Here is a 22,530-nt window from a genome sequence, read left to right on the forward strand (position 1 = left end):
AGGCCCAGATTCAATTTCAGCACTGCACAGTTCTCTGGGGGCTGTGACATGTGACAATGAACACAGCCAAATAGAACCTAAAAAAAAAAAAGTGGAAAAGGGATATTTACTTGCATGAAATCTCCTCCAATAGTAAAAACAGATGCCTTTGACTGTTGTTCACATTTCAATTCAAATGTATGAAACAGAAACTTATTTCATAGAATTGTATAAGAAGTCCTGATTCAGCAGTATCGATCATATCCACAAGTGACCATACTGATTGATATTTCACGAGACTTCAAGATGCTGCTCTGTCTAACGTTCATCAATTTAAAGAAGATCTTTGATTCTACTGAGACTGAAGCGGTCATCGAAGCCCTAGCCAAACAGGGCATTTAAATTCAGTACATCCGAATCCTCCTCGAGCTGTATTAATGATTCACTACCAGGATCTCACCAATCTACAAGGAAGTGATCATCGAGGTCAAGAGAGGGGTTTGGCAGGGTGATACCATTTCACCGAAGTTCTTCAGTGCCACCCTCAAGAATGTCATTCGACGACTAGAATGGGAAGAAATGGGAGTGAAGATAAATTGTCGGCAACTACAACACCTCTGCTTCACTGATGACATCATTCTAATAACACCAAACATTAGCCAAGCGGCACAAATGCTGGCCGACTTCAGCTGTGAGTGTGGAAAGGTCAGACTGCAGTGAATCTCACCAAAACAATATTTGTGAAAATGAACAAGTCCTTGATGTTCCATTTTCTCTCAATGGAACAAACATCTCCGAATGTAGCAGCTATGTGTACCTGACTCGAGAACTCAACATGAGGAATGACTAGGTGCCAATACTGCGCATGAGGAAGTGAGCCATGTGTAACACCTTCCAGAGCATCAAAGAAGTAGTTAAGAAGATAAAGAACCTCCAGCTCCGGGCACATCTTTTCGAATCCACCATTCTTTCTGCTCTAACTTAAGCCTCAGAGATCTGGGCCCTACGAAAACAGGATGAGAAAGCTATTTCTGTTCTCCCAAGTAGGAGCCAAAAGAACTATGCTTGGAATATCACATTTCACTCAAGTGAGAGAAGGAATCCAGAGTTCCAACCTGCATCGATGATCAAGAATCAGGGATGCTTTCTCGTTTGCCATGGTGTCGAAGTTCAGATGACCTGGACATGTAATTTCATTTAGAGACGACCAGTGGACTAGAGCCATTACTGACTGAATTCCACGGGATGGCAAAAGGATGCGTGGCCACCCACCTAAGAGATGGTCATACTTCTTCATCAAAACCCTGAACCAACTGGTTTGAGGTTTTTCGTGTTCCTGGAGCAAGCAGATGTCATTGGACTACACTAGCACACGATAGGAACGAATGGAGAAGTTACTGGTGCCCTCTCTCGAGCAATCCAAGATTAATAGGATGACAAGTGATACAAATGATAAGAAGCCTGGAAGCTAACAATTCAGAATTATCTTCCCATGTGGCCTTAAGTTTGGCAATGGGATTAAAAGTATCCTTTAAGTGTTACCATCCAGATAACAGTGTTAACCTGTGACTCAGTTTCTCGAAAGACCACCAAGGAGTTGACTCTGATGCAACTATAAGAGTATCTTTATTGATTAGCTTGAGCTAGTCCTAGCCTGGGCTATGGCCTCCATCCGGCTCACTGACACAGCAGCTTACTCTGAACGAGCGGCCCCAAACAACAAAGGTTTTTACACATTACAGTGCCATAGTGGGGGCATTCCATTGGCAATGGTCTAGGGGACTTTCTATTACTTGGTAACTTCTGATTGGGTGAAGACTGAGGTTACTTGGGTGGAGGCGAGGTTACATGAAGACATGGTGGGTCTGATTAGATTAGATGTTCTGGCTGGCATCATGTTTAATTAGTTCTTCTGCTGATCTCTCCACTGTATTTCAGGGAAAGTGCAACACAAGTTTAGGGAACCAAAACTTAGGCTTAGTCGGGCCAAGTTCTTCACTGAGCCCGTTCTTCATGGCACTGCCTCAGCCTTTCTATCTTTCAACAGCTTTCCAGTGTTCATCAGAACAAATCTTTTCCACTTAGACTGATGCAGCCACAAAGGAGATCTGAGGATAAAGAGCAGGCAGAGGGCACAGGCTAGGGCATGGTCACAGCAGGAAAAGGTTCACGGTACTGAGCGCAGGGTTTGCTCTTGGTTGACTGGGTAAAGTTCTGGAATGAGAAAATTCAAAGATAGTTCCGAAGATTTTCACATGTGCAGATAGGCAAATAGGTAAATGAATGATGTAGCAATCAGTGAGCTGGGGAGAGTAATGAATGTCATTTTAAAATTTCTTTATTTGATTGATTGTTTAAGCTCTTTATTAGGAGACCATGATTTACAAATTATTTGCAGTCAAGTTTCTGGCATATGATGTTCCAGCAGTGATCCGACCACCAGAAAGTTTGGATTTAGTCGGGAGATAATTCATACATGTTAGAGGAAAAATGTTCTCAATGACCTCAATTGCAGCACGGCAAGTTTGAAAAGAACAAATAGTGGATGCAGCTACACTGCCTGGGGAGAGAGAGCAGCACAATCAGTTCTTTGTGTATTCTGTTTGTTTTGTTCTGCAGACACACACTGCAGTGCTCAGGGGTCTATTCCTGATACTGGAACTAAGGCAGGAATCGCATGGCAAACCCCTTATGGTGCTACGAAGTCTCTGATCCAACAGCGCTTTATTTCTACTTCATGGAGCATTTCTATTTTTCTCTAAAAGAATAGAATTGGGGCTCAGGATGACATAAAGGAAGGGCTTGCTTCATACAATAAGTAGATTGTAAAATGAATCCGGGTTCCCTGCATGTGTAGTTCCAGATATTCTGACTAGTGTGGGGAAATCAATCACCCCTTTAAAAATCCTTTCAAAGGTCAGTCCCCCCTTACCTCCCATCAGTCATCCCTGGGTGGGTCTCTCCAACCCCACCCTGTGATGTATATAAACACGGTGCTGAGTGCAGGGCACACAATGTGCTGGTGCCAGCCTGAGTCTGCATCCTGCAAGGGGAGTAGCTCAGCAGCAGCACCAGGCATTGCGCCTCCCAGAGTCAGGAGCAAGTTGAGTAGCAATTAATCCAGGAATTTACCATTATTCAGGGGTGACAGGAAGGGATAAGGGGACATTAACTCCCACAACTTCCTTGGTGCTATCCTTGTACAGGGTCTAGAGGACAACCTTTTGACTCTCTGGTAATATGTTCTTTATACTAAATCTCAGAATTGAGTTCCCTTTTATCTGGTTTGAATGGACTCATTTCTTTATTGAGAGAGAGTAGTTGTTGATGGAAGAATATCACTTGAAAAGGGGGAAGGAAAGCATGAAGCGTTAGTGGCCGATATGATCGCCGGAGAATACTTAGGGAGGTCTTTGAGTCCAGGGTGCTGCTCATCAGAAAGGGCATCCCCGGGAAAGCTGATTGAATTCAGGACAGAGGTCTGAGTGTGATATACATATACATATATATATATTTTTTTTTCTGGTAGCCTCGACTTTGTCAGGAAAAAAAAAAAAAACACCCAAATCCTGCCCTTCCCACACCCAAGGATGGAGGAGGTGTTGGCGGCCCTGGCCAAAACGCAGCCAGACCACATCTGTCCCATTTGTCTCATGAAGACAATTTTTATGAGAGATTGACGACCTCCTGATATTCCATTCACTCTCAATGAATGAACATCTCTGAATGCAGCAGTAATGTATACCTAGATCTAGAACTAAATATGAAAAAGAACCTGGCACCTGAGTTGCACAGGAGGAAGAGAGCCGCTTGAAATGCCTTCAAGACTGTTGAAGAGGATAAAGAACCTCCAGCTCTGGGCACATCTCTTTGACTCCACCTTTCTTCCTGCACTACATACTACTCAGAGACCTGAGTGCTACGAAAATAGAATCAGAACGCTATCAGTATCTCCCAAAGAGGAATCCAAAGAGCTATGCTTGGAGTATCAAGATTCACTCAAGTGAGAGAAGGAATCCGTAGTTCCGAACTCCATTGATGATCGAGAATCGGGGATGTTGTCTCATTTGCCAAGGCATCAAAAATCAGATGAGCTGGACACATAATGTAATTTGGACATGATACCTGGACTAGAGCCATTACTGACTGGATTCCATGGGACGTCAAAAGATCGCGTGACTGCCCACCTACAAGATAGTCAGACTTCTTCTTCAAGACCCTGACAGAACAGTTTGAGGCTCTTCATGTTCCTGGAGCGAGCAGAGGCCATTGGGCTACACTAGCACACAACAGGGACAAATGGAGACGGCACTGACACCCAGTCCAGCAAATCGATGAGTAATTGGATGTCAAGTGATCAAGTGATGAAATATAAAGTCATTTGGGGGTTACACCCGCCACTGTTCACGGCTTATTTTTGCATTCTGTACTTAGGGATCCCTCTTGGCAATGCATGGTAAAATGCTGGGCTGACAGGAACTGAATATGAGTTCACATGCATAACCAGCCTTAATGGTTATAGTAACATTCTGACCTCCCAAAGCAGGTGTGAAATCTTTTGATAACCATGAAGGAATTTCCACAAGGTGGGTGGGACTATGCAGATTCCAACCAGCAAAGACCTCAGATTCCTCCAGTAGAGGGAGTGCATGCAGGGTTGGCCTGGAGCTGAGCTGAGAGAACACATAAAGGTACAGGTTATAAGGTAGGGACTCTCCCAAAATAAAGTGAAGCAGCCAGGGCATAGTAAGGCAGGAAAGATATTTGCCTTTCACCAACCCCATATAGTTGTTCCCTCAAGCTCACTATGAGAGATACCTTAGGGAAGAGCCAGAAGTACACCTTGAGCACAGCTGAATATCACCCCAAAAGAAAAACCAAAAATGGAAAACAAAACAAAAAAATATGAAGTCCCGGAGCCAGGGCTATGGACATGTGTGATCTTCTTTGTACTTTTAGGGCTTTCCCTGACTTCTTGTATTTTTGTTCAATGTTTGATTAGGAAGAAACTGAAATCCGGAAGTCTTTACTAGGAAGTATCAATTTCTCATTAGGAAAGTGTGAGTGGTTGTACAAATTTCACTACCTTCACAAAACAACCATATCCAGGGATGTGTCGGGCCTGTGAAATTGTTTTCTGTCTAGTATGGAAATTATATTTTGATTGACATGTCAGCCTCATCAAGTAATTACTTCCTAATTCTTTCCTTGAATAATCCTTGAATTTTCTCATTCCAAAACATCACCCAGTGCATCCTGTGCATACCCCCGGCCTGTGCCTTCTGCCTTATAACCACCTCCTCAGTTCTACTGAGGGCCACATCAGTGCCTGGGGAAAAGTTTTATCCTGTTGGACACAAGAGAACTCTTACCTTGTAGATAATACTTAAAGGGTATTCTGAATTTCATTGCCAAATTTAATTTAAATTCATAGCACTGTAGCACTTTGTCCCACTGTTCATAGATACTCTCAAGCAGGCACCAGTAATGTCTCAATTGTGAGACTTGTTACTGTTTTTGGCATATTGAATACACCATGGGGAGTTTGCCCAGCCCTGCCAGGTGGGCAAGATACTCTCTGAAGCTTGCTGGACTCTCCAAGAGGGACAAAGGAATAGAACCCAGGTCAGCCACTTGCAACGCAAAATGCCCTACCTGCTGTGCTATTGCTCCAGGCGAATTTAAACTCATATGCCAAGATCAATCTGAATAATACTAGCTTCCATGCTTCTTATACCATTACTTAAAATAATCTTCATTGTCACACATTTGGGAAATCCCTGGTTAAAACACTTGATCCCCATGAGACACATTAAGAAGCTCAACCCATAACTTTATTCTTTTTTTTAAAAAAATAGGCAACATTTATTGACATTATTGACAAATAGGCAACATTATCAACATTATTTCATAATCTAATTGGAAACTTACAAGACCTCAAGGCATTATTATCCCACTTCGCAGAAGAAATTGAGATGCAGGAATATTAGCTACCACAGGTCCATCAACTCCAAAATTTGTGTTTATCCCACTCTGCTATATTCTCTCCCCACTTCCCTGAAGGCAAAAGCCTTGTTTTCCCTGTCTGAGACCTGGTCTTCTTCAATGACATGGGTCTAATTACATCTCTGTAAGGGTTTTAGCATCCTTGGTTCTTAATAGTTCGAGGAAAAGGTTTAGAGATCATCAAATGAAAGAAAATAAATATGTACATATGTAAATATAGCAAACTGCTACCATGTAAAATTGTTCAGAAAATAAGTTTCTGAGACCAATAATTTAAAAATAGTATAGCATATATATTATCTTCAAGCTCTTTGTGACCTTTTATTTATATTTCATTCACTCCTAATCTTTCTCTTAGCCATATCACTAAGCAAGAAAATGTATTTTCCCCATTAAACAGGTAAAGATGGTGTTAATTCAAGAGATTAAGCAATCAGTTTTTTTCACGAGTGTAAAATAGAGGTAGAAGCTAAAGATATAGTAGAGGGGGTTAAGGCACTTGCCTGATTGCAACTAACCCGAGTTTAATTCTTGGCACTCTCTATGGTTTCCTAACCACCATGAGGAGTGAACCCAAAGCATAGAGTCAGCAGTAATCCCTGATAATGTGCTCCCAAACCCCCAAATTAATTAATTAAAGAAAATAAATCTATGTTTTTCTTTCTTAAGATTTATTCTTCTCTGAATTTCCCTCTATTCATTCTTACTGTTGTTTTGTGTTGCTATGACCAGAAGTGCATATACCCAGGTTTGGTGCTCACACATTTTATCTGTGGTGGTCCCCAGGAATAACAATAGGGTTGTACCCCTTTCACTGCACATAGGGGTTCACCAGGGTTCACATTATTTGGTTGTGCTACGCATATATCATTTGGTTGAACACTGAGGGTCACTTACTCAGTTGCTAGTAAGAGGTTGTGCTTCCTGGCGGTGGTGCTCACACATCTTTTAGTGGTACTCACTCGGGGTTGCACCCCTCTAGTAGTGATACTCACACATACTTGACAACAGTAAAACTAGAAATTGCTTACAGTGCAGGTTTGAAAAATCAAAGAACAGAGTTATCAAAATCATGTTCAGCACATGTGGTAGCACTGGGGAATAAACTTGAGACCTTAGACTTGTGAGACAGGCAATCGAACACCCTTCCTAACTCTTTTTTTTATTTTTTCCTTTATTTTTAATTGTGAATTCACAGTTTCTTTTTTTTTTTGTATTTTTTTTTATTACTGAAACACCATGACCATGAGGTACAGTTTTAGATTTGCAATTTTTTGTGCTTGGGTTTTGATTATACAATGATCAAATACCCATCCCTCCACCAGTGCCCATTTTCCAACACCATGGATAATATCCCCCCAACCCCCATCCCCCCCATCCCACCCTGCCTCTGTGGCAGGGCATTCCCTTGTGTTCGCTCTCTTCTTTTGGGTGTTGTGGTCTGCAAAAGAGGCATTGAGTGGCAAACATGTTCAGTCCATAGTCTACTTTCGACATGCATCTCCCCTCCTGGGAGAATCCTCCAAACACTCTTTATTTGGTGCTCCCTTCTCTATCTGAGCTGCCCTTTCCCCTAGAATTCCTGGCTGGCCTCTAAGCTATGGAGTAATCCTCCATCCTTATTTATCTCTGGTGCTGATCTCAGCTATTCTTGGGTATTAATCTCAAACTTTGTTACTTTATATCTCCCAGATGAATGCAATCTTTCTATGTCTATCCCTCTCTTTCTGACTCATTTTGCTTAGCATGATACTTTCCATGTTGTACCACTTGTATGTAAATTTCATGACTTCATCTTTTCTAACAGCTACATAGTACTCCATTGTTTAGATGTACCAAAGTTTCTTTAACCATTCATCTGTCCTTGGGCATTCAGGTTTCTTCCAGTTTCTGGCTATTGTAAAGAGTGCTGCAATGAACAAATAAGTGCAGATGTCACTTCGAGTATACATTTTTGCCTCTCTGGGATATATTCCCAGGAGTGGTATTGCTGGGTCAAATGGGAGCTCAATGTCTAATTTTTTGAGAATAGTCCATACTGTTATCCAGAAGGGCTGAATCAGTCGACATTACCACCAACAGTGAAGGAGTGTCCGTTTCTCACGACATCCGTGCCAGCATCAGTTGCTTTTGTTCTTTTGAATGTGGGCCAGTTTCTGAGGTGTGAGATGGTATCTAATTGTGGTTTTGATCTGCATCTCCATGATGATTAATGATGTAGAGCATTTTCTCATGTGCTTTTTTGCCATTCGGATTTCTTCTTTGAAAATGTTTCTGTTCATTTCATTGCCCCATTTTTGGATGGGGTTGGACGTTTTCTTCTTGTGGAGTTCAATCAGTATTTTGTATATCCTCGATATCAACCCCTTGTCAAATGTGTATTCGGCGAAAATCCTTTCCCAATCTGTAGAATGTCTTTGTATTTTGGTCACTGTTTCTTTTGAGGTGCAGAAGCTTCTTAGTTTAAGATAGTCCCATTTATCTATCTCTGTTTACACTTGCTTGGCCAGTGACGTGGCATCTTTGAAAATACCATTAGCTTCAATGTCATGGAGGGTTTTGCCAACTTTGTCTTCAATGTACCTTTTGGTTTCTGGTCTGATGTTAAGGTCGTTAATCCATTTTGATCTTACTTTTGTACGTGGTGTTAGGCAGAGTTCTGAGCCCATTTTTTGCATGTAGCCGTCCAGTGATGCCAGCAAAATTTGTTAAAGAGGCTTTCCTTACTCCACTTCACATTTCTTGCACCTTTATCAAAGATTAGATGATCATATGATTGAAGGGAGATGTCAGTGTATTCAACCCTGTTCCACTGGTCTGTAGTTCTGCCTTTGTTCCAGTACCATGCTGTTTTAATTATTACTGCTTTGTAGAAGAGTTTGAAGTTAGGGAGTTTGATTGCTCCGATTTTCTTTTTCCCAAGAATTGCTTTAGCTATTCGTGGGGGCTTATTGTTCCATATAAATTTCCGGAGTGTTTGCTCCATTTCTTTGAAGAATGTCATGGGTATCCTTATAGGGATTGCATTGAAATTATACAATGCTTTCGGTAGTATTGCCATTTTGACAGTGTTAAGTCTCCCGACCCATGAGCAGGGGATATCTTTCCATTTCCTCGTGTCCTCTTTTATTTCCTGAAGTAGCGTTTTGTAGTTTTCTTTGTACAGGTCCTTTACTTCCTTAGATAAATTGATTCCTAGGTACTTGATTTTGTGGGGCACAATTGTGAACGGGATTGTTTTTTTCATGTCGCTTTCTTCTCTCTCACTGTGTTCGTATAGGAAAGCCATGGACTTTTGTGTATTGATTTTATAGCCTGCAACTTTACTATACCAGTCTATTGTTTTTAGGAGTTTTTTGGTGGAGGTTATTGGGTTCTCTAAGTAGAGTATCATATCATCTGCGAATAGTGAGAGCTTGATGTCTTCCTTTCCTACCTGAATACCCTTAATATCTTTTTCTTGCCTAATTGCTATTGCAAGTACTTCCAGTACTATATTGAACAGCAGTGGAGAGAGTGGGCATCCTTGTCTCGTCCCCGATATTAGAGGGAAGTCTCTCAGTTTTTCCCCATTGAGGATGATGCTTGTTGTGGGCTTGTGGTAGATGGCTTTAACTATGTTGAGGAAAGTCCCCTCTATACCCATTTTGGCTAGGGTTTTCATCATAACGGGGTGCTGGATCTTGTCTAATGCTCTCTCTGCATCTATTGATATGATCATATGCTTTTTATCTTTTCTTTTGTTTATATGATGGATTATGTTGATTGATTTCCGAACGTTAAACCATCCTTGCAACCCTAGGATGAATCCTACTTGGTCATGGTGTATGATCTTTTTGATGAGTAGTTGTATTCTATTTGCTAGTAGTTTGTTGAGGATCTTTGCATCTGTGTTCAACAGGGATATTCGTCTGTAATTCTCTTTCTTTGTGGTATCTCTGTCTGCTTTTGTTATCAGTGTGATATTTGCTTCGTAGAAACTGTTCGGAAGTGTTTTTGATATTTCAATTTCGTGGAAAAGCTTAAAGAGAATTGGGAGTAAGTCCTCTTTAAAGATTTGGAAGAATTCACTAGTGAATCCATCCGGGCCAGGACTTTTGTGCTTGGGGAGACTTTTTATTACCATTTCAATTTCCTTGATGGTGATAGGTCTGTTCAGGTATTCCAGGTCTTCTTGGTTCAGCCTTGGGAGTCTGTAGGTGTCTAGGAATTTATCTATTTCCTAGAGGTTTTGATGTTCTGTGGCATAAAGCTTCTCAAAGTACTCCCTGAGGATCCTTTGAATTTCTGTAGTTTCTGTTGTAATGACCCCCTTTTCATTTCTGATTCGGTTTATTAGGGCTTTCTCTCTCCCTTTCTTTGTGAGTTTTGCTAGAGGCTTATCGATCTTGTTAATTTTCTCGAAGAACCAGCTCTTGGTTTCATTGATCTTTCGGATTGTTTTTTGGGTTTCCTATCTCATTAATCTCTGCTCTGAGTTTTATTATTTCCTTTCTCCTGTTCAGGTTGTGCTCCTTTTGTTGGTCCTTCTCCAAGCTCTTAAGCTGTGAGTTTAGGTTATTTATGTGTGCTCGCTTCTCCTTCCTGAGGAATGCTTGTAGAGCTATAAACTTTCCTCTTAACAGAGCTTTTGCTGTGTCCCATAAATTTTGGTAACTCGTGTTCTCATTTTCATTCGTTTCTAGGAATCTTTTGATTTCTTCTTTGATTTCCTTTCTAAGCCACTCATTGTTCAATAGCGCACTGTATAATTTCCAGGTGTTTGATTTAATTTTCTCTTTTTGTGTGATTTACTTCTAATTTCAGCGCATTATGGTCTGAGAAGATTGTTGACACAATCTCTATCTTCTTAATTTTATGGAGGCATGTTTTGTGACACAGCGTGTGGTCTATCTTGGAGAATGTTCCATGTATGCTTGGGAAGAATGTATATTCAGCTTTTTGAGGATGAAGTGTCCTGTATATATCTACTAAGTCCCTTTCTTCCATTGTTTCCCTCAGATGAAGTATGTCCTTGCTGAGCTTGAGTCTCGTTGATCTATCAAGAGGTGGCAAAGCGGTGTTGAAGTCTCCCACTTATATTGTGTTGCTATTGATGTCTTTTTCCAAATCTATGAGTAGTTGTTTTAAGTACTTTGCTGGTCTCTCATTAGGTGCATATACCTTTATTATTGTAAGTTCTTCCTGTTGTACAGATCCTTTGATCAATAAGAAATGGCCTTCACTGTCTCTTATGACCTTCGTCACTCTGAAATCGATGTGGTCTGATATTAGGATGGCTACCCCAGCTTTTTTATGGGAGCTGTTTGCCTGTAGGATTGTTTTCCAGCCTTTGACTCTGAGTCTGTGTTTGCTTTGACTATTGAGATGTGTTTCTTGCAGGCAGCAGAATGTTGGGTTCACTTTTCTAATCCAACCTGCTACTCTATGTCTTTTAATTGGTGCGTTTAGCCCATTGACATTGAGAGAGATTATTGTTATGGAATTTTGTCCCATTGTTCTGTTGAAATTTGGTGTATTTGAGGGGCCTGTCTTGCCTTAAAGTAGCCCATTTAGTTGTTCTTGTAACCATGGTTTTGAGTCTATGAAGTTCCTGAGCTGTTATTTTTCTGTGAAACTGTGTGTTGTTCCTTCTATTATGAATGAGAGTCTCGCTGGGTAAAGTATTTTTGGAGAGGCATTTATTTTATTGAGTTTTTTCACCTACTCCCACCACTGTTTTCGGGCCATGAGGGTTTCATCAGAAAAATCAGCTGTGAATTTTAAGGATGCTCCTTTGTAAGAGATTTCTTTCTTCGATCTTGCTTCTTTCAGAATTTTGACTCTGTCTAAGGTTTTGGTCATTTTGATCAGGATGTGTCTTGGGGTATTTTTATTTGGATTTCTTCTAGCTGGTACCCTTCGGGCCTCCTGAATGTGGTCACAAGTTTTCTTCAGCTCTGGAAACGTTGTAGCAATGATGTCTTTGACAGTTTCTTCTTCATCAAGGTTTTCTTCCTGTCCCTCTGGGACTCAAAAAATTCTATGTTACCCCTGTTGGCTTCAGCACAATCTTCTCTTGGCATCTGCTCCCGAATTGTGAGTCTCTTTTCCATATTCTGCTCTTTTCTGGAGAGTCTCTGAACTTCATCTTCGAGCTCACTGATTCTGTTCTCAGCAGCTGTTACTCTGCCTCTGAGGCCTTCCACTGAGTTTTTCAATTTGCCTACGAGATTGTTCAGGTCTGACATTTCCGATTGCATTTTCCTCATTTCTGCCTTCAAATCCTCTTGTCTTCTATTGGCATTGCTTTACATTGTGTCTTTTAGTTCCCTAAGCATCCTAAGTAGCTCCCTTCTGAATTCCTTGTCAGAGAGGTTGTCTAACAGTACAGTACTGTTGGTGTCATCTGGGCTAGACTCTTCAATAAGAAAGTTTGGTGGGCTTTTGCGTTGCTTTACCATTGTGACAAGTGTGGTTTAGTCCTTCACGTTCACTGTTACTATTCTACTTAATATGCAGTGTGAGTTGAGATAGGCTTATGAGTTATTGGCTACTGTGTTTCTAGTGGCTGAGCTAAAATAGAGAAGATTCCATCTAAGAGGGTAGCTTATGGTTCCTATGGCATATGTAGTGGGAGAATATTTCGCGGCCGCATTAGCAGCCGTGGCTACGGAAAGGGTCCCTTGCACTGGGAGCCAGGCTGTACCTGGTTGGAATTGGAGACCTTCAGCTTTGTTGCCAAGAGGTGGGCCTCCGTTCCTGTCCCACGCAGATTGGGGGAGAAAACCAGCTTTCTAGGAAATTGAGCAAGCTGCGCATGCCCAGAGAGAGTCCCGGACACTGGGGGGAAGCTGTACCTGGCTGGAATAGGAGATGTTCAGCTTTGTTGCCGAAAGGTGGGCCTCCATTCCTGTCCCGAGCAGATCAGGGGAGAAAACCGGTTTTCTAGGAGATCGAGCTAGCTGTGCATGCCATAACTTTATTCTTAATTTCAGTAACAAGGTAGAGGAAATAGCATAAAAAGTTGGAGAAATTCCTAAGAATGAAGCGAAATCTGCAAATTCTGTACAAAATAACAAATTAGAAAATGTTGAGGAGTTTTGGAAGCAGAAATGACTATGAGCAAATAATGATTAGCTGGAAACCCCTGAGTTAAAAATACACAGTAGGTCTCAAAAAAGAAAAGTTGCCCAAAACAAGTATTTTAGGTGTTCTAGGGAGTAGTGGCTGGCATGCAGTGATTATTCTAACATTACTAGAAACTTGCTTGTCTACAGAGATTCACTTGATACGAAAGGCTCTCCTGTCAGTTTTCCCAGGCAAAGATGAAATGGGGAAAAAAAATCAAAGAAGCCTTTTAGCAGTTGTGTGAAAAGCTTTATTTACATTGAACCTTCAATAACAGGGGGAAGAAACATACCACAGACCACATTATCCTCCAGTATGTTCACATCATTAGTCTCTAACAATATGCATTGTGAGAGATTTCGATAAAGGTCCAATAGCAAAATAGGGTATCACTTTTTCTGAGAGTGTACCAGTGAGCCTATGCAAACATGACCTGTTATTCATATTAAAAATAGAAAGTTCTCCCATTTCATAATCCAGAAAAACACCAATTCTCGTTCTCACAAATTGTTCTGGCCTTTCAATGCGCATATTACCAGGAAGAGTCAAGGTGATATCTGATTGCCATAAGTCACTTTGAGAGAAGGGAAGTGTCCAAATATGATCATGGAAGGATGCTTTACACACTCCGAGGGAACATTCGCCTATGCCTCTCACTTCTACCTGCCAAAAATGCCTGCCTCCATCAAAGGACTCACAACACTGCAGAGCTGGGAAAGGAACAATGTTGTCAACATGGCGGTGGTCCAGCAGGTGAGGGTGACTTGATCCAATGTGGACACTACTTCTATCTTTGGAGATGGTCAGACTTGGATGGGCGGTATCAGGATCCAGTGTCAAATTCTCCTGGAATTTGCTCATTATTTTGTGCAGACCAACATAATTGGGAGGAAGAGTGTAGCTCTCATTCTTGAATTCACATGAGGAGACTGTAGGGAAGAGTGGGTTTTTATACCTATGCTGAAGGTTCTCAGCAGTTGCTAGAAAATCCTGGTCAGCCTGCAAACACTTCTCTGTTATGTCACCCAAGAGAATTTTTACTGTGTTCATACTGCTTAAACTTTGGCTCTTATTCTGCGCTATCTGTTCTTCCATCTCTCTCTCTCTATTGAGCAAGCTGACATGAATTGAAAATTGCTCTTCACTCAAGGAAAGTTTGAACTGCTCAAATTCAGTTTGTAGTTCTTCTTTCCAAGAAGCTATTTTCCACCTTCCTTCCACACTTCTTTTAATTTGATTTTCACACTCCTTTTCAGCATCGCTTATCTTTGTCTTCAGAAGTTCTATGAATCCTTTGAGCTTCTTCCTTTGACTCTCTGCAGCTCTGTCAGTGGGGATCAGGTGGTGAGCCTGGTGGTGAGTGGAGATTCGACACTGAGGACACAACAGCTGCTGGTCCTCCTCACAGAACAGGTCCAGGGCCTCATTGTGCTTCTCACACAGGGGTTCCTCTGCCTGCCATTTCCTTTTGCTCTTTCCAGTGTGGAGCTGCTTAAGGACTTCTGTGACGTGATGCAATTGGTTGTTCCTCTTGAAGTTCCTGTCAGGGGAGTGGTGGAGGCAGACGGGACACGGGAAGACGTCCTGGAGGTCAATCCAGCACTGGTGGATGCAGGAATCACAGAAGTTGTGCCCACACTCAAGGGTCACTGGGTCTCTCAGGTAATCCAGACAGTGAGGGCAGCTGGCCTCTGCTGGGATCTCAGCCAGGGAAGCTGAAAACGCCATTGGTCAGGAATAGGGCTACCTGAAGAAGTTCCTTTGAGAATGTTCTGGTTCTCTACCCACTCTAAGGTCAGAAGCAACGTTCTTCTTAGCACTCACGCTTTGAGGAAAGCTGACCTCTTTCCAGGTTCTCAGCAAGTTTTACTACCACAAACTTGTTTTTGATTTCTCCTTTGCAGATCCTGAGATCCTTACAGCTGCCAAGTGAGAGTGTGGCCAGATGATCACCGTCGACAATTTTTGGGGGTCTGGGTCCCCTTCACTCATTTATCTTGGCATTTTGGCCTTTTTTTTTTACAAAACAGGCACAAGATCAAGAAAGTGATGAAATTATGCCACGTCGAGGATATCCAAGTAACTTTAGTTTGATAATTTTACCATATACTGTCAAAAGAAAAAAAAATACATATAGACAAGTGGAGATAGGTCAATGCAAAGTATAAATTGTCTGAAACAAATATATATAGCACAGCAGGTAGGGCGTTTGCCTTGCAAGCAGTCAACATGGCCGACACGAGTTCGATTCATTCGCCCCTCTCGGAGAGCCTGGCAAGCTACCCGTGACGTATTCGATATGCCAAACACAGTAACAAGTCTCGTAATGGAGATGTTACTGGGCCCACTTGAGCAAATCGATGAACATCGGGAGGACAGTGACAGTGATATGTATGTGTGTATATATATATATATATATATATATATATATAATCACTTCCTCCCATTGTTCATTGATTTGCTCCAGCGGTCCCAGTACCATCTCTATTGTGAGACTTGTTGTTACTGTGTTTGGCATATGAAATACATCACGTGTAGCTTGCCAGGCTTTGCCGTGTGGGCAAAAGACTCGGTAACTAGCCAGGCTCTCTGAGAAGGGCAACGAATCAAACCCGGCTTAGCCAGGCAGCAGCTTGCAAGTAAAATGCTACCACTGTGCTATAATTCCAGCCTATATATGTATATAGAGAGAGCATATAAAATGATAACCAAATGCAACGTGGCATCTTATTTGATTTTACTTATAATAAAATCATGCTATTATGATTTAAATATTAGAACAGAGTGATAGCATAGTGGGTAGGGCATTTGCCTTGCACTCAGCCAATATGACTGACCCGAGTTCAATTCCTCCGCCCCCTTTCAGAGAGCCCGGCAAGCTACCAAGAGTTTCTTGCCCGCTTGGCAAAACCTCGCAAGCTACCCGTGACATTTGCGATATGCCAAACACAGCAACAACAAAGTCTCACGATCGAGATGTTACTAGGCCCACACGAGAAAATCGATGAACAACAGGAGGACAGTGACAGTGACAGTGAATGTGAATATTGTGGAGGATTTCCACCAAAGGTCACCTGTAGTGTGGAATTTGCTTCATGATATTAGAGAAGAGATAAAATGGCACAATGTTGCATGGCTAGATTGATTAGGTTTAGAATATGCCTTTTTGTCCTCTTATCATTTGAATATGGTTTCTAATGAAAAAGTTTAAACTGGGAACCAAGCTGCTCATACCTCACTGTTGAGAGACTCCCAGGAGGAACTGAGAGTGGCCTCATGAGCAATAAGGTGACAAAGCAAAGCCACCACGTCACTCCCTTGGTTAGCCCTGCGTCTCACTTTTTGGCTGTTCTACCCATAGAGGTGGGCGGAGAAGCCTGGGTGAGTGCTTACTGCCAGGTATGATAAGTGTTTTCAGAAGAGACAAGAGGGAGGAAAGAAGAGAGAGAGAGAGAGAGAGAGAGAGAGAGAGAGAGAGAGAGAGAAAGAGAGAGAGAGAGAGAGAGAGAGTAGACCTAGTTAAAATAGAGAAACACAGAGTAGAATGAGGGTTGTCAATTCACCATCCCCCATCTTCTCATATATGACTAACATGCACACATTGTGTCCCTAGTGGAACTATCAGAAATCTGGACAGATACTCAATGTGGTCAGAACCAGAATTTTAGTCATGAAAAATCTAGTAATTATTTAGTAATGAATAACTCCCTGATTGACTAAACCTTGATAATCAAGAAGGAGAGAAGTACCCGTTGTGAATAAACATCAGAATGACAGAAAGCCGCCATCCCGTTGATCGTCGATTTGCTCGAGCGGGCACAGTAACGTCTCCATTGGAGACTTTGTTGTTACTGTGTCTGGCATATCGAATACTCTCGGAAGCTTGCCGGGCTCTCCGAAGCTGGGAAAAAATATGAGTGTTTGAACAAGATAAATTCCAAGATCAAAAAAAAATTTTTAAAAACCGCAAAAATGTTAAAAGAAGAAAATACCAGAGATGGTTTGGCATGAAGAGAAATATCCCTATAATAAGGGTCTCAAATAAAAGAGAATAGGTTGTTACATTTTGGAGGGAGAATTGAAGCTAAGAACATCTCCAAGGCAAGGCTTGAATCATACACTCAGATGCTGAAAGCTGTTTGTTGTTTGTTTGTTTGTTTTGTTTTGGGGCCACGCCCAGTGGTCCTCAGGGATTACTCCTGGTTCTGCACTCAGGAACTACTTCTCCAGGGCTCAGGGACCTAGGAATAGGATATTGGGGTTCGAATACAGGTCAGCTGAATGTAAGGCAAATGCTACTCCCACTGTACGTTCACACTGGAAGTTTTAAAAGTTGCAAATAGAATAAGTCCAAGGAGAAAAACTTCAAAACACATCATAAAGAAGAGTCAAAGATAAATCAAACCTAAGAGTAGAGAAGCAGGGCAAAAAAATACGTATGAGGGAGCTCTCTTAAAGATCACAATTGGGCTGGGAGAGAGTAAGGTGAGTAAGGAACTAACCTTGAATGTGTCTGATGCGGGTTTTATCCTCAGAAGCCCATTGGTCACAGGAACCCAGCTGAGAGTAATCCCTGAACGCAGAGGCAGGGGTAAACCCTGAACACAGATAGATGCTCAAAAATCAGTTTACAACCTTTAGTACAGATCGATGCCAGAGAACAATTAAAAAAAAAAGAAAAAAAGAACATTATTTCATTCATATGTGGAGTATAAAGAAACAAAGCAAGGAAACAGACAAACCACAGTTAAACAAACCCTTCAATATTGTCCACATAACTTAACTGAGGATGCAATGCGGGTGATGGTATATCAGGATAAAAATTGATATAAAAACTACGTATGTCCAACCAAAACTACTACTGTTTTTCTAACCACACTCTTGACAAGCCAATTTCCATGTCAGTGCTTTTCTTTTTTACTTTAATTCAAAACTGTACTCCAACCTCTCTCTCTCTCTCTCTTTCTCTCTCTCTCTCCCTCTGTCTCTGTCTCTGTCTCTGTCTCTGTCTCTCTCTTTGGTGTGTGCCACGGAGACATTATGTGGAGCCTGGGATCAAACCATAGTTAGATGCATATGAGGCAATTGTGATGCCTCTATGGCCCTCTCTTTAAAGACAAAAAATGTTATGCTTCAGATAATAAGGTTAATGTAATATTAACTGGAGCGATAGCACAGCGGTAGGGCGTTTGCCTTGCACACAGCCAACATGGCCGACCTGAGTTCGATTCCTCCGCCCCTCTCAGAGAGCCCGGCAAGCTACCGAGAGTATCTCGCCCGCACGGCAGAGCCTGGCAAGCTCCCCGTGACGTATTCGATATGCCAAACATGGTAACAACAAAAGTCTCCAATGGAGACGTTATTGGGCCCGCTCGAGCAAATCGATGATCAACAGGAGGGACTTTACTTTACTTACGTAATGTAATATTACAGTGGAGGAAAGCTATGGAATTGGTATACAAAGTAAATGTTCTCACTGACAAAGTACCCACAACTGTCCAGTTCTATCCCAAAGTCACCTCCAGTCCGATATTCTTTACACAGAGTTTCTTTGGGATTAGAATGGTGATTAACACCAGGTTCTTCAGATGGTTCATCACATATCAGGTGTCAGTCATTGCGTCCCCTCTGCACCCCAAGTCCCACAGTGAGCCCATCCATCACATTTCTCCACTGTGTCTGATCTATGTCACGGTGCAAATTGCTATCTGAATTTAGCAAGAATATATGTGATGAAGAAGAGAAAGGTAGAGGAACTGGAATTTGTAATGAATGGAAAAATCTTTTCCAGGAAACTGAACAGAGGGTGTGTTTCCTTTATAGGTGCAGATCTCTGTCTCTGCAGGGCCAGAAATCTCCAGAGTACGTGTCCCTTCAAAGTTCTGCCTCCCCACATTGTCTCAATCCCATGCTTACCTGGTTGGCCAGTTGTAAAGGCCTTGAGTTCCTCTGGGGTCAGTCTGCAGTGGATTTCCTGAATGCTCTGTGAGGGCAGCCTGGCAGCAGTGTGCGGTCTCTGAGCTGACCAGTTCATTTAAAGGCCACTGGGTGGGTCTCCACTAGGTGGGTCTCCACTGGGTGGGTCTTCCAACTATAGCAACCAATCTCAGGAAAGGGTGATGATCCCACCTCCAAGAAACAACCGGTGGACTGGCCTAGAGCTAATGGGAGATTTAGAGAAAACCTTGCACCTTTTATCCTCACTTTATCCTTTCAGTGCCACCAAGTTCTCTTAGTTTACAAAGACACTGGAAAGACATGTTCTTTCTTTCACCACTGAAGCGTTGATTGGATTCCAAACTTCCACCCAAGTCCACTTTTTGTCAGTTTCCTGCCGCCTAGATCCATTTTATATGAGGGTTCATCTAATAGGTAATAAATAACTCTTCACTAGAAAACATCTTCATCTGACACACACACATATACATACACCGTTACATATGTGTGTGTATTGTTGAGTGTGTGTATAGATAGATAGATACGTATTTATCTATATAGAGAGAGATTTTCATCTCCTCCAAACTCTCTCTATATATATTATAACTATATTATTTACTCTATTATATAGAGCTGGAGCGATAGCAGAGCAGGTAGGGCACTTGCCTTGCATGCAGCCAACATGGTCGACCTGAGTTCGATTCCTCTGCCCCTCTCAGAGAGCGCTGCAAGCTACCAAGAGTATCTTGCGTGCACAGCAAAGCCTGGCAAGCTCCCCGTGACATATTCAATATGCCAAACACAGTAATAAGTGTCACAATGGAGACGTTACTGGGCCCGCTCGAGCAAATCGATGAACAACGGGAGGACCATGACCGTGACCGTGACTATATATATACACATATATATGTATATACAGACACACGCACTAAGGAGTGACAGGGTTCGAAAGTTTATGAATCTGCTTACTCCTTAACTACAGGTTAATAACAATTGTTGACGCAATGTGAAGCTACTTCACAGTGAAACATTTAACACCAGTAGCTTAGAGCACCCTTTGCTTTTTCCCTTGCCTCAGTTTCCCCTTTGAGCTCCGACATAACTGCTCTTTTTAAAAACCTGCCAGAATACATACTGCTTAAGGTTATCCAAGCTTGGGATCTCGAACTCTAATACAATTAAAGCAAAAGCAACTTCAAAACCCCACGGCTAAGCTCTAGCACGTGGAAACAGCTCAGGAAAAGTGACTGTTGGGGACATTTGACAGCAAACTGAGCTGGGGCCTGCTCGGTTGGTGAAGGGGAAAGTGGCAGGAGAAGTGGGCTTCTCTATCCTACTCTCTCACCTGCAGTCCTCAATTCAAAATAATACAAATATGATGCAAATGATGATGATGATGATAAGAATAATAATGAGTATTATTTAACCACATTAAGGAACTTTTTGGAAAAATGTATTTCCCCACAGGTCGAGTCAGGTTAGAATTAGAACTGCAGTGGGAGTAGAAATGAGTGGTCCTAAGGGTTTGGGGGCAAGTCCTCTTTAGACTGGAAGCAGTAAGTAGGGGTCCTGGGGTGTGTGGGGTCCAGGGAGAGATCTGGGCTACAAGGAACTGCCTGAGAAAACCATGTGCTCAGGAAGTGCCTTTCCTGTAACTGCCATCACTGCAAAACACCGGGGTGACCAGAGCCAAGCTTGGAATTCTTAGTTCACAGGATGAAAACTTGCAAGACAGCAGTCCTCCAAAATTGATTTTCCATCCCAGTAGTCTAGTTCAAGATTGTTCTTTTCTAAACTTTTCGGTAATTCCTATACCTGTGTTACTAGGGATATTTTTACAATATAATTATCTTCTTCTTTTTGTTGTTGTTGTTGTTAATTTTGGGACCACACCAGACCCAGTGCCAGTGCTCAGTGCTTGTTCCTGGCTCCCAATGTGTTGCTCAGGATTGCTGCTAAGGGTGCTCAAAGCTTTAAGTGTTGCTGAGTAAATTAACCCCTATGTTCCCCTGCTAGGCAGGCACTCCAGCATTTCAGGCAATTTCTCTAGACACTAAGTTGTTTTCTGATTCCAGACCACATTACTCATTTTTTTAATATGTATTCTGGCTTTATTGTTGTCACTGTTGGATGCAACAAGCATTTGGAAAAATCGCCCTGTCTCCATTATCACACTGGCTCTCTGCCAATGGACTTCACTGATGAAGTAGAAATTCTTTCAGTCTAGAATGCTGCTTTAAGTGAAAACTTCTCTTCTGGAACCTGCCAAGCTTTTCTGAGCATGCCGCTTTCCTGGTGCTGTGTGTGGCATTTTCTCGTGTGCAGGCACTTGTCTCCTTCTGCCAGCCTGCAGAGAGCAGCATCTTGCTCACGCTCCACAAACTGGGTGAGCTGCGCAAGTTTCAAGGCCAGTCGAGTCCTGTGCTTTCCCACATCTGCTCTCAGCTGCAGGACGTTTCGGTCATGGGTGACTTCTCACTTCTGCACCTCTGCCAGCTGTTTCTTCAGGGATTTGATGCAGTCGCCGACCCTCTGTCTGTGAGCCACTGCCTCAGCCACGGACCTGACGTGGTGGCCCTGGTGGGCAGGGCCCTGGGCGCACAGGGGACACACCAGCTCCTGGTCCTCCTCTCATAAGAGGATCATCCCCTGCCTGTGCTCCCCACACCTGCCCTCATCTGCACGTGCCATCTCTCTGCTCCTTGAGCTGTATGGGGGCTTGGCCAGGTCCACCAGCCTGCCCAGCTGGGCGTTGGCACTGACGCGCAACTCCTGGCAGGAATGCTGAGACACAGGACAAGGGAATGTATCCTGCAAGTCCTTCCATGACATGCGGATGCAGGAGTCACAGAAGTTGTGTCTGCAGTAGATGGTGATGGGATCATTGAGGTAGTCCAGGCAGATGTGACAGATGAGTTCTGGCTGCATTTTGGCCAGGGCTGCCAACACCTCCTCCATCCTCAGGTGTGGGATGGGCAGGACTAGGGTGTTTTTCCTTCACAATGCAGAACTCCACAATTCCTCCAGCCAGAAAAAAATCACCTATTCAGACCTCTGTTCTGAATTCAATTTCGTTTACTCAGGGATGGTCTCTGAGAATCTAGTGTACGTCTGGACTCAACGCCCTCCAAATGGTATTTACCAATAAGCAAATCAACTTCTGGGCCTTCATACATTAGGGTCCCCTGTTTCACCTGATACTGTTTCACAGCACAGCTCTCTGCGATGAGCAAATGACCTCATTCACATCACAGGAGTGGTCACTCAACTCTGAGTTTTAGTATAAAATATTATCTGGTTAATCTCAATACCCCACTCCGGTCCCCCATAACACCTAATTGATCCCTACACACCTTGGTCCTGACTGGCCTAGCACAGTGCCTGAGGCTATGGGAGAGCTACTCTCCTTGCAGGATGCAGACTTCAGCCTTGCATTGGGCACTGTTCGCTCTTCACCCAGCGGTGTGTTTATATACATCAGTGGTGGAGCTGGAGAGA

The 22,530-nt window shown here is 42.6% G+C and overlaps 1 protein-coding gene across 1 annotated transcript; it reads right to left on the reverse strand.

Annotated features, from left to right (window-relative positions):
- Window positions 1–13,422: 13,422 nt before the first annotated feature.
- LOC130028149 (tripartite motif-containing protein 60-like) lies at window positions 13,423–21,990 on the reverse strand. Its single transcript, XM_056118858.1, has 3 exons — window positions 21,701–21,990; window positions 14,920–15,017; window positions 13,423–14,810 (listed from the first exon to the last, which is right to left on the reverse strand). The coding sequence occupies exons 1-3, from the start codon at window positions 21,988–21,990 to the stop codon at window positions 13,423–13,425; spliced, it is 1,776 nt and encodes a 591-aa protein (XP_055974833.1).
- Between the last annotated feature and the right edge of the window lie 540 nt (window positions 21,991–22,530).

This window comes from Sorex fumeus, unplaced genomic scaffold, assembly GCF_029834395.1.
Source record: "Sorex fumeus unplaced genomic scaffold, SorFum_2.1 ptg000039l, whole genome shotgun sequence".
NCBI lineage: Eukaryota > Metazoa > Chordata > Mammalia > Eulipotyphla > Soricidae > Sorex > Sorex fumeus.